Source organism: Pithys albifrons, chromosome 12 (genome assembly GCF_047495875.1).
Source record: "Pithys albifrons albifrons isolate INPA30051 chromosome 12, PitAlb_v1, whole genome shotgun sequence".
NCBI lineage: Eukaryota > Metazoa > Chordata > Aves > Passeriformes > Thamnophilidae > Pithys > Pithys albifrons.
The window spans coordinates 15,160,207-15,172,418 of NC_092469.1; the positions used below are offsets into that span (position 1 = coordinate 15,160,207).

Genomic DNA, 12,212 nt, shown 5'->3' on the forward strand with positions numbered 1-12,212 from the left:
GTTGTTCCCTGCTCAGTTGTGAACTCACATTAACACGAACACGTGGCAGAAATTCCCGGGATTGACATTTTGTTACGTGACTCAGCCAAGGCAATCCAGCTGAGCCATGAGTTAAACAAGGCATGTTCCACTCCTCCAGAGGTCTGTGATTCAAAGGCTTCCAGTATCCTGCAATTTTTCCTAGTAACCACACCAATCTGGTAGGAATCCTGTCCTCCCAGCTATCCTGCACCCCACTCTTTCAACACACACAGTTAAGTCTAAAATAAACAAGGTAAGTTATTAAGTTAGAGGTGAACGATACACCCCACACTTTCAGAGCCTCTTGTGCAAAGCTCTGAACTATCATTCCTGCCTGAGGTGGGCCCTGACTTCATGCCAGGTTTAAAGAGTGGTGAGAAATGATAACCCCTATCAATTCACCACTTGAAACCACATTGTCGCAGTTATGGTGGGGGAAGGGGAACATTTTTATAAGAGGGTAAAAAAACAAGTTACATCTGCTTAAAAAAATTACTTATGGCACATAAAATACTGGATTCCAACAGTCTCTGATTCCTCAGTCTACCAATAAATATTTTGGAACTACTTCATAATGGAATATAATCTCTGGAGTGGAAGTGGTTCTGGTTTTATTTGTGGATATTGTGCTGTTCTGTGGTGGTGCTTCAGAAATAGCTCTGATGGGCTCCAGAAAGAATCCCAATTTCCCAAGCAGAGGTCAGGAAAGACAAATAATGCAAGGCTGAAAAGAAGTAGATAAAAGACAAGAAAATAAGATTTTTAAGAGCTCATTAAAAACAACTACAAGTATCCTGAGGCACAGAGCAGCTCAGAGCACATCAGCCCTCAGAAAGGGAAGGAAGCTGAAGAGAAGGTGAGTGAGCAGCACAAAACTGAGGCAGCAATCTGGTAACACAACCCAGCTTTTCAGGCTATTTATGAGTAAATAGTGACAAAACTACAGGGGAAGAACGAAAAAACTATTTTTGATAGACTAAAGTATCAGATTCCCAGCTCCCTTCTAATTGTAGGATCATGTTCAAGTGGTATCTGCCAGCTGTAGGAAGGGCCAAATCTGTCCCTTGTCAGTAGGGAAAAGGCCCGTGATGAACAACATGCACAGGGAACACTGACAGAAAACACAGATCAGAGACAGACTTGACCTGAGCATCATTCAGGAAAGAAAAGGAATAATACAAGCCCCACCAGGCCAAAATCACTACTAGAACCCAGCCAGAATAACCCATTTCTCCATCTACTACTCCAAGCATCAGCACATTCAACAGGATCTCAAACTCTGCAAAACACACTGGTCAAAACCAGCTGTAGCTGAAGTAAAGGTGATCCACCAACTTAGTTTTGCAACTTCAGTCTTTTCACTCTTGACAGCTGAGTTGTTCTCTAGGTCAGCTGATACCCAACAAAGTTCACACAAACCATGTCAGTGGCAAATGATGCCTCCAGTCTGGGAACAGCACAAAGCATCACTGATACTCACACTCTGGTTATTTATTCTGGTTACACACAACTGAATAAGTAGGATTTTTGTTCAGGTTGTCCTGCTGATTAACAAACCTCACTTCCAAATGCACTGCTTAGTCACTGAAAATGTATTAGGGAAGTTAAACAGGTTTCCACAACTGAATGGACTTAAGACTGACTGCCAGTCTAAACAACAGGACATTTTTCCTGCCATGAACAAAGCTTAGAAAACAGTAAAGAAAGACACTAAAGTTACCACAAATACCTGATAGAAAGGCATCCAAAAGAAGGCCAGTCACACAAAGATGACAAGTTTAATTTGGAAACTGATCTTGCTGTACAGTCCATGCCAATAGTCAGCTCTAAACTGCAGTTTGAGTCCCTGTTTTCTTCACTAAAAACACAGGGAACAATATAAATGCAATACAGAAGACCAAAGAAAACACTTCACCACCAGGTAGCTGGTTCTCTAACAGGTACCATCCATCCTTATAGGCTGATTTGCTCTGTTTAAGCTCACATGGTAACAATTCTTATGAAAGGAACACCTGCTAATAATCAATGAAATAGCTCTAATATTTACATAATATCTTTTGTTTTAATTATGGGGAAAGCACATTACAGAAAAAGTAACAGACAAAGTTTTGATAGAAGTATGGATGAAATTAAGAATAGTTTCTCTTTAAACAGAGAGTCAGAGCTCGGGTGAGTGCGGGCAAAGCAACACAGACCAAACTCACAGATCTTTTACACACTGACATCTCCACAAGGAACAAAGGCTTGACTGGGACCAGAGCACCAATACAAAGAACTTGTACACTACAAGCAGGAAGGTTGTGGTGTGGAAACAGAGACCACAGGTACAACATAAACCCTATTCCTAGAAAAGCAGATGAATCTGTCAGCAGTTGATGTAACACAATTAGCACAATTCAGCTTCAGTGGCAGAGCTGAAGAAAATGAGTCAAAGCTTCACAGAGGATAATAAATTCCTTAGCAGTTCATCATCCCAGAGCTTCACAAGTGAAGGAAAGAAGTTTCCCCTCTATCAAAGTTATCCAACTTATACAACTATTAAAGAGAGAATCCCTTAGATCTGTAAGTCTAGAACACAAATTATGAGCTCTCATTATTCTATGATTTGATTTATTAACTGCAGACATATTCTGAAGAACTGAAGCATAATAATGCTTTACATATATTCTGCAGATGTTAATTTTGCTGCTTTTGTCATATTCCTACCCTTTCTATAACAGATATTCAGAAATAGTAGAGGGAGGGGGGAGGAAAAAAACAAACAAAAAACCCCCTGTCTAAATTTTTGTTCTTTGGTGCAGAATTTCACAAGTAGGTGAACAAAAAACAAAACAAAAATCCAAACCAATCAAACAAAAATCCAAACCAAACCAAATAAAAACCAAAAGAAAACAAACGAAAAAAGTTAGCACAGCCTGACACTTAGGAAATCTCAGACTTCAGTCATACCTAAAATGCACCCATCACAAGTGAAAAAGCCACACATCACCATCACTACTTTCATTTCATTTCTCTGTTTCACATATCATTTTAATGACAAAATTATATTCTACCATTACAATTAATGGGTCCATGATACTGCTATAAAACTAAGTTTTGACTTTATTGATTAAAAAAAGAGGAATTAAAGAAGTTATCAACTGCAGATCAGATACTCCAATCTCACGATTGCTTTACATTGAAAAGCTGCTCTCAATGTTACTCCTTTTTTCAAGAGTTTAGCAGAACAATGACCAAAAAAATAACAAATAGTGTGAGATGTCACCAGTTGATGTGAAAATGAGTGAGACTACACCTGAAAATGAGTATCTCCACACCCGAGAGCATCAAAGTGCAGTGGGCTGGCAGCTGAGCAAGCAGGACTTGCTTGGGCAAGACCTGTCTGCAAATGGCTACGAGGGAGGAACTGTTTATGGAAGCTACTTGGGGGATTTATTTATGTGTTGGATTGTTTAAATGAGTGTCTGTGGAACAGCATAAATTCACACAAGCAGACACACCTGCAAACAGAAGAACAACCCCCTGTCTGTGCTGCTTTTGGATTCCTGGAAACCAGGATGGAAAAAAAAATAAAAAGGGGGAGGAAATTAATTATTTGCAGGCTTATCAGCAACAATAAGGAATCACAGAACACGTGCAGACACCAGAAATCCTCAGGTCCCACAGAACATCCCTTCATCGTCCCTACAGCCACGTCCAGACAGGCACAACACTCCGAGGTGTCCGGAGCATAACCAGGGAATGCCGTCGCAGCCCTGCACGGCCAGGCCTCTGTCGGCATCTGGGAACCATCAGAGCACACGAGCAGAAGGATTTGCACAGGGCAATCACACTCTCCATATGCTGAAGAGAAATGGAAAGTTGGCAAGAAGAACCATGAGCAGGGAAGAGGGGCAGATTACTTGTTACTAATGTACAGACTGAGAACCAAACAACACATCTGACCTTTATTTTTCCTTTCAGTCAGAGAGAAACTAAGCTATTTTTAAGTCTGGGTTATGGTGCACTTGTGTATGAAGACTAAAGGAAGATTTTTAAACAAACTATGGTATGGACTAGGCTAGATCAGCTCCTCAGACACGCTCCTCAAAGAACTACTTCCTCTCTCTTCCAGAAAACTGCCCATGACCCACACTAGCCCTGACCAACATCTCTGGGCAACAGCCTGCATAGCTCAAAGCAACTGTGCAACAGTGTTGGAAGAAGGATAACAACACTCCCTATGGCCCATTTTTTCCACCCTCCCTCTCCTCCCCTTCTGGGTCTTCCCCTCCCCACTCAACACGCAGAAATCACTTTATCCAGGACTGATCCAGCACAAAGACTGTTAACACGATCCAGCTCATTACACAGTCACTAGCGCTGGCACACAAAAAACCATCATGGCAAAAAGAAAAGCCAGCCTGGCTCTTTCAGCAGCCCTCCTGGGATGGCTCAGTGTCCTTGAGGAGCTGCTGGGCTGCCCTGGCACCTCCTCTGCCCACAGACCACACTTGCTGTGCTTGCACAGAGCAGAGTCTCCACAGGCAGGCAGTGGTTCTGACACCACCAGAGAGGTCAGTCCTGCTGCAGGATGTCAGCACACCAAAGTACCCAGGAATAAGCAGCTGTCCAAAGCCAAACCATTCCCAGAAAAGGCAGCTGTGGACAGCAAACTGCCATTGCAAAGGCAATCCACAGTCTGCTGGGGTGCCTGTCCCAGGAGCAGCTCAGGCTGCAGGACAGGTGACTTTGCTATGATCCAGAACCCCTGCACCACTAGGGCTGGCCTCTGGCATGTCCTCCCCAGTCACATTCCATCACAACCCAGCACGTGGCTGGGGAGGTAAAACCAGTCAGGAAAGCGAACTGGCAGTCAGGAACACGCACTGTCACCCACTGACAGCTCACCTTGCCCCGGCATAAAGAGGACAACAAAGATGACTCGTCCTTCTGAGTCACAACAGCCTCTAAGTTGTGGGTTGGCTGCCCTGCCCTGATGAGTGTCTCTGTGTTCCTGTTTACCAAGCAAAGATAGTCTAATGGGGAAACAGAGACCGTGAGATGTGCTGACAAATCACCAGCAAACAGAAACTGTATTGGAGAGAGAGAGAGGCCAAGAGTTCAGCGCTTCAAATACAGCAATGGCTGAACTGTTGGAACACCATCGAGATAAAAGTGTGAGTTATTTGTGGCAGCTCAGGAACAGAAGAGTCACAGACATTTATGCCAATCTGCTCATCTGAGGAATGCTGGAACAAGCCATCCACAGAATCATGGAGAGGTCTGGACCAGAAGGGCCCTCGGGACCTTCCTTCTTCATCCTTCTGCAAAGCATAAATAACTCTGAAACTTCCATCAGGCAGTCTGAGGGCTCCCCCAGGCAAATCAGAAGACAGAGATGCCACAGCCTCTCCAGGCATCCTGTTCTGGTACACAACCATTTTCATGAGGAAAATTCTTTATGTCCAGCTGGCATTTGACTCAACACAACTTGTGACCCATTGCCTTTTGTCCTTTTGTTCCAGCTGACAACACTCAGGAGGCCAGTACACAATGGCTCAGGAATTAAGTACCCAGCAAGTCTTAAGACAAAACTGCTCAGCACCACTTGGAATGGAACGAAATGAGGGTTGCTGTAATCCAACCCTTCCCTCTCTCCCAGCTCAGCCCATCCCTTTATTGACTCACCTTCAATTAATATCAGGGAGCAGAACCCTGAAAAACAGTCCTCAATTTAAAAAAAAAGAGCAATTTCTGAGTGATGACAGTAGATGAAATCATCATTAAGTATTTTGATGTGGGCAGCTTTAAACTAGTTATCTCCTTGAACCAGCTCCCCACAGGACAGGTTAGCAGACTGTCAGCATGAGGGAAGGAGCAGAAACATGACAAACACAAGGGCAGAAACCCACAGTCTTGGCATGTCTCATCCCAAAGTGCTGTGGAACCACTCCCTGTGTGTTCGGCACAGACAAGGAGGTGAGAAGAGGGCTGGAACCAAAGTCTGCCAACTAAATTCTGCTCTGCTCTTCGAGGATAAGAACCAACTCCCTTCCAAAAAAGTAGCACAAACAACAGATCAATCTACTGACAGACCTGATTTGTTGTGTGTTACCCAGAAACCTTGTCAAGACAGTTTTTCACTGGTAGGCTGGCAGCCTCCCCTCTCCCAAACAAAAACAATCCAAACCCAAAAACTCACATACAAAAATCACACCCAGTAAACAACCATTCCCTCTTATCAATTAAGACTAAACCCACCAGGATGGGAAATGACCACCATTAAATGAAAAGCAAGTTTCAGTCATCTTTCTTTCTCTCACAGGATTGTGCTTCTATCCCAGTGCATCAGCAGTAGAAGATCCAAAACTAACAAAAAGGGACCAAACTTCAACTTCTTACACGCACCAAATGGACTTTTGGATGGTGCACTTGCTTTGAAATATTCACCAGTAAAGGACTTCCCTGATGCTGAGGCAGAAAAGTCCAGTGATGGCAAAGGGAGAGTTTTCATCAGTCATTTTGTTTGCTTCTGTAGCAAAAGCACCACTATGGGGCAGGTGCCCTAAAGGGCAGGGGAGACAGATAAGGTAAAAGAGGAGGTTTTCCTGACAGCAGTGCTAGTCAGAAGCAACCTGTGCCTGTGTTGCTGCAGTCTCTCCCTCCCTCCCTCCCTCTCCCCCTGTGCCAGCACTGGGGTTTGCAAACTGAGCACAGGACAACTCAGCCTAGAAACTGGGGGGAGGCAAGGGCGTGTGTTTTCACTGCTAGGATACAATGTGGTGGGAGGAAACAAAGGAGAGAACCACAGCACACTGGATTTAAATCCCCTTAGTCCTGTGAAAAACAAGGGAGGAGTTAAAAACGTGGTCCTGACAACTGAGTTGTCTCCATAGCTCAGGTTTCACTACCACAGTAACAACACCAATCCAAAACTGGCACTGCCTGATGCCAATCCAAGAACCCTCTTGTCAGCGCATGTCACAGACCGGCAGCATCTCTTGCCAGGCTGCAAAAAGGTCTTGTGAGCTTCAGGATTCTTGTATCTCTGTTAAAAGCCACTGGGAGCTTGTATCCCATTTCTCACCTGCAACCTTAGTTTCTGTTGTCTATTAGCAAGTGTCAGCATCCAACAGAGTGCAGAGCCCTGAACTAACAACTGTGAGCACAGAAAGGTGAGAGCTTTGACCAAAATCAACCAGAGCTCCTCCAAGAACACTTCCTGCAATTCAGTGCACCACAGACTTTTCTGAGTAAATCTTGTTTTGAAGCCAACATTTTAAACCTAAATGTGAGATGCCATGAGGAATTCCAGCAGGAGAAACACAGGGAATAACATCACATGATCTTTACCTCACTACCCCACAGAGCAGAAATCAAGTAACTCTCTCTAGAGCAGAGGCTTTACACATGAAATAACCATTGTGGAAATGAGCTCAGAAAGATTTCTCTCCCTTTGCTAAAGGGCTTCCAGTGGAGTTTGTAGGGACATGCTCTGCCACTTACACTGCTTGAAAACTTTTTGTTGCCTCAGTCCCTTCTTTAGATGTCCAGACTTTCACTCCTTTAAACTGTAGTCACCATGGTGGAATAAACAAGAGAGAGGTTCCTAACAAGAGATCTCTGCCACAGCTCACCAGTACAACACACGGAGCCCCCAGCAGGCACAATTCAAACTGCTAAAGGTGAGACACAAAAGCACCTTCTCAAGTGACAGCCAGGCAGCTACAGTGGAAATTCACAGCTACAAATCCCCAGCAACCCCATGGGCAAGGTAAAAGTTGGATTTGCCTCTACCAGCAAAAAAAAAGGAACAAAAACCAAGGCACAGAAACGGCTGAGACATCAGAGAAGCTCTCAAAGCCTCACCACAGCCCTGAGTTCAGATGTGAGCTGTCAGCAGCTCCTGTTCAGATTGCTGTGTGAACACTACATAGTTCTGTGTCTCTGGAAGTATTCTGGAAAGTCACTGTAATTACAGAATACAATAAAAACAACAATAGATCATTCATGTAGAAAACTCTGATCTTGGGAGACAAGCAGAAAATTCCATTATCTCCCTTTAAGATTGATCTAGACTGCAGTAAGGATTAAGTGATGTTAAGTGACCTTTGGTAATATGATTTATTTGGAAAATTGTCTTGAAGTTCACTACAAATTATTTTAATTTTAGCAGTTACATAAACTAATCAAGGGCAGGGTTTCAAAACAGACAAGCAGTTAATTGCCAGGGCAGTGAAGAGAAGGTATAAAGATGGTCCTTTCCCTGAATTTCTCAGGAATCCAGCCCAGCATCCAACTCTGCAGATAACCTACTAATTATCACAGGCCTAAATGCAGCACAACTGGAGATCCTTTGCAAGTCCCCTTACAAGTAGGACACTTCTCAGTTCAACAATGACAGCAAAAACATTCAACAGGAACAACTTGATATTTTAATTTGTTTTCTAGTAGGGACATTTGCTGCCCTTCCCCACAACCCTTAAACTGGCCAGAGTTCAAATGTTATACTGGAAGGACTGGATTAATTAGTCACAATCCCTCCTCCTGTGTGGCCTTTCCTTCCGGATGGTTCCACCTGCCACATTCATCCTGTAGCAATTAACAGTGTCAGGGACATCCACTCACTGCAGGCTGACACCTCTACAATGACAAAGAATTACACCTACACTTGCAGCAGAAACCCAGGCCTTGTCAGAAATGCCCCTTCATTGCCTTTCCCAGTGCTGTGACCACTCTGCCAATGCCTCTCTAACAGCCCAAAATGAAGTTCAAGGTTCCTCTCTTCTCTTTCACTCCACTTCTGAGGCATCATAATTCCAGAAATACGAGTCACCAGACCTTGCCAGCAAGAGGAAAAACTACAATTCCAATTGGAGACCCACAGCCAGGAAGCAGCTGTGCAAGTGCCTCTGCTTCCAGGGCATTCCACACATCCATCTATTCACCAGGGGAACAAAACCTGCCCGTGCTGCACCTGCCTGGCTCCCCAGCAGCCACAGGAGCTCCAGCCCTTCCGGAAAGGAGGTCAGAGTCCAGCAGGGCTGCCAGACACACCCCCCCCAGCCACTGAGCTGGAACGAGGCACTTACCCATCTCTACCTTTACTGACGATCTTCACTTCAAAGTAATAAATGCCACAGGCTGCAGGGATGGGGTGTGTGGCCCTGACCGAGGCAGCATCTTTGTGATTTTTACCGTGACCTAAGAAAGAACAGAAATGTGAGTACTGAGGGGATTTGGCCTCTCACACATCCGGATGTAAAGCCCTGCCACCTGAACCCAGCAGGGATCTGTTTCTACACGGAGCCAGCCATTTAAAGCACACTTTTTAGAGAACCAGCACATACAACCCTGCACTGCCACCAGGGCCAACCCCTGCACTACGAGCTCTGTTGTTTTCCCTTTGTTTTCACAGTGGAATTTCTGATAAACACTCTCAGTGCCACCTCTCCCCCTCCCCACAGACATAAGTTGAAGACCAACGTACACAGAGAGAAGACAAAAATGATTACACAAGAGGGGAATGACATCAGTGTTTACTAACCAGGCAGGAAAAGGAATAATCAGTTCTCCGCTGGGTGGGCAGGGAGAACAGCTCCAATAGCGAGCAAGGAAAACATCACACTACGAGCCTGTGAGCGGCTCTTTGGTGCAAACCCGAGGCGCCAGAGCCCCAATTACGCAGCAAGTCGAGGCCATCCGACCTCTGGGCCGGTTTTTAAGACGGATAACAGAGTAAACAGACGGTCTGGCTACACCCAGGCCCGGGCGGGCGACTCTGCACAGCGTTATATAAGGCCGAACACTCCTCGGGGGAGAACCCCGGCTCCCCATCGCCTCCGTCCCCGAGCCCGAGCAGCCCCGCCGGGCCCGAGTAACCGCCCCTCACCCGGTCCCGCCGGTCCCCGCCCGCGGGGCCCCTTCCCCGGGGCCGCCAGACCCGCAGCCGGTCCAGCCTGCGCCCTACGGGCCCTGCGGGGCGGTCTCGCCGGGGCCGCCCCGCTCCGGGCCGAGGCCGAACCCGGCGCCGCCGCCCCAGCCCGGCACCTTTGTAGTGGACGCGCAGGTTGCCCTGCGAGAGGCCGATGTAGTTGTACTTGTCCTTGGGGCTCCATGAGCGCGGCAGCGGCGTCTCGTCCTGGTTGACGGCGGGGTAGAGGCGGCGGAGGCGCCGGCTCAGCTCCTGCTCCTCGGGCGGCCCCGGCGGCGCCGCGTCCCCGCCGTGCGGACTCCCCGCGCCCGCCTCCGCCATCTTGGCCCCGCTTTGTGTCAGCGGGCGGGGAGCGAGGCCCTGCCGCGGCCGACAGCCAATGGGCTGCGAGCGTGCCCACAATGGGGCCGCGCTGCCCGACGGGAAGTGTAGTCTGCGCCGCGGTCACCGACCCATCGCTGGCGCTCACTGAGACTACAACTCCCGAGAGGTCGCGCGCACGAAGCCCCGTCCCGCCCTCCGGCGCGCTGCACGCTGGGAGGCGTGTCCCGTCCTGCTCCGCTCCCGTCGGCGCCGCCGGGCGCGGGACTCCCACTCCCAGAGTGCTCCGCGGCGCAGCGGGGCCCAAGGGCCGCCCCGCGCCTGCAGGCGACCTTCGGCCGCCTCCGCGCACGGGCCGGTTTCGGCCGCCGCGCGGCGCCCGCCCGTCAGGCGCTGCGTGGGCAGCTACGACGGCGCGCTAGGGGTCCTGAGGGCGGGGCCGTTGCCATGGCGACGGATAAACAGTGCGGGAGGCGGGACCGGCAGGGAGGAACAAACCGGGATCAGGGAACAAACCGGGATCAGGGAACAAACCGGGACTGGGGAACAAACCGAGCTCGGCCAGAAGGGGCCAGGAGATCACAACGGGAACAGCCACCGCGGAGCCGGGAGCGCAGGGGTGAATGAGGTGCGGCCGACCCGGTGCAGCTCCAGAGGCTCCTCTGGCTCCAACCTCAGCCATGGATTCCATCGGTGGGAGCGGCTCGTGAAAGTGAAGACGGGACTTTACCTGAAATTCGAGAAGTAATTTGGGATAATGGAACTGCATTTTAAAGGGAATGTCGGTCCTGGTGGCACCAAATCATTTTCACTCAGGACTCCAGAAAACAACCACAGCCTTTGGTTTGCAGGACCCGATGATTCAGCACAGCCCACATTCCAAATCACCGTGTTAGGATTCCATCCAAGGAGCTCTGCTCTGCCCACTGGGACACGCAGGATGGGCCCAACAGATTGGAAATAAATGGCCAACCTTGGGTGTTTAACCCCCGTGTCGGGCAGGAACAAGGAATTGTTTGTGGCAGTGGCACCATCAGCCCAAGGTGTGAAATGTGCCCAGTGACACCCAGCAAAGGGGCACTGGGCTTAGAACCTCCCGAGGCTCCTGCTGAACCCCAACCACCACCCAAAACATGCTATATTGCCAGTTCTCTCTCCAAACAGCTGTTTTCCTTGCCCCCTTGTGAATTACATAATTAGTATTTATTGTCCTTGACACACACAACCCACTCACCTGGTCTTTTATACCAAAACTCAGTAAGAAGCTCTTAAACTGAGGGGCAAAACAGCAGCATATCTTAAATAGGCTCCCCTTCCATCAAGAATTTAAAGGTCTCCTGCAATGGTTGGGTGGGTTCTCCAGGTCCCAGGGCTTAGTCTGTTACCTACAGAAGGTGCTCCCCCCACTGCCACACAGAGACCACAGGAGAGGGAGAAGAGAGAGGGAGTTTATTCTACAGGGTCAGAGTTTATGTGGACCTTGGAGGGATCCAAAATCCACCAATAGGAAACAAAGGGGGTCTGGCTCTGGCCAATGGGAACATCCAATAGAAGGGATAGGTAACGTCCATCTCCCACTTCCCTCCAGACTCCCAGAGAGCAGCTGTCTCAAGGGACCCTGGGAAGGAGAAGCAGTGACTTTGCAAAAAAGACAACACAAACCATTTTGTACATTTAGACAACATTAAAAACATCAGTTGTTAAGGCATTAGAGGTGGCTTCTTCATTTTCTTCACAAGTCCACTTCTGACAGGATTTTTTCCATTTCAGATACTGTAATTCAATTCCCAGTCTCCCCTGCATGCTGTAGGACTTTCCCTTACCTGCGAGTATATACTTAGACTTTGTATATATATATGTATATTAATCTATTTATATTTTTAATATATTGTGACTACAGTAAAAAAATAGTCTTGCTGTGAAGCCAGGGGTGATAGAAAAACAAGATCCTTGA

The 12,212-nt window shown here is 47.7% G+C and overlaps 1 protein-coding gene across 3 annotated transcripts in view; it reads right to left on the reverse strand.

Annotated features, from left to right (window-relative positions):
• Positions 1-10,279, reverse strand: part of RANBP10 (RAN binding protein 10) — a 69,304-nt gene extending 59,025 nt beyond the window's left edge. For 2 of the 3 annotated variants that reach the window (XM_071567875.1, XM_071567874.1), the window contains exons 1-2: positions 10,054-10,279; positions 9,096-9,207 (exon numbers count right to left, since the gene is read on the reverse strand). In XM_071567875.1, coding sequence (XP_071423976.1) covers positions 9,096-9,207; positions 10,054-10,258 — 317 coding nt within the window. In that variant the 5' untranslated portion in view covers positions 10,259-10,279. The remainder of the gene's footprint in view (positions 1-9,095; positions 9,208-10,053) is intronic. The other variant, XM_071567876.1, reaches the window with a different exon arrangement.
• Between the last annotated feature and the right edge of the window lie 1,933 nt (positions 10,280-12,212).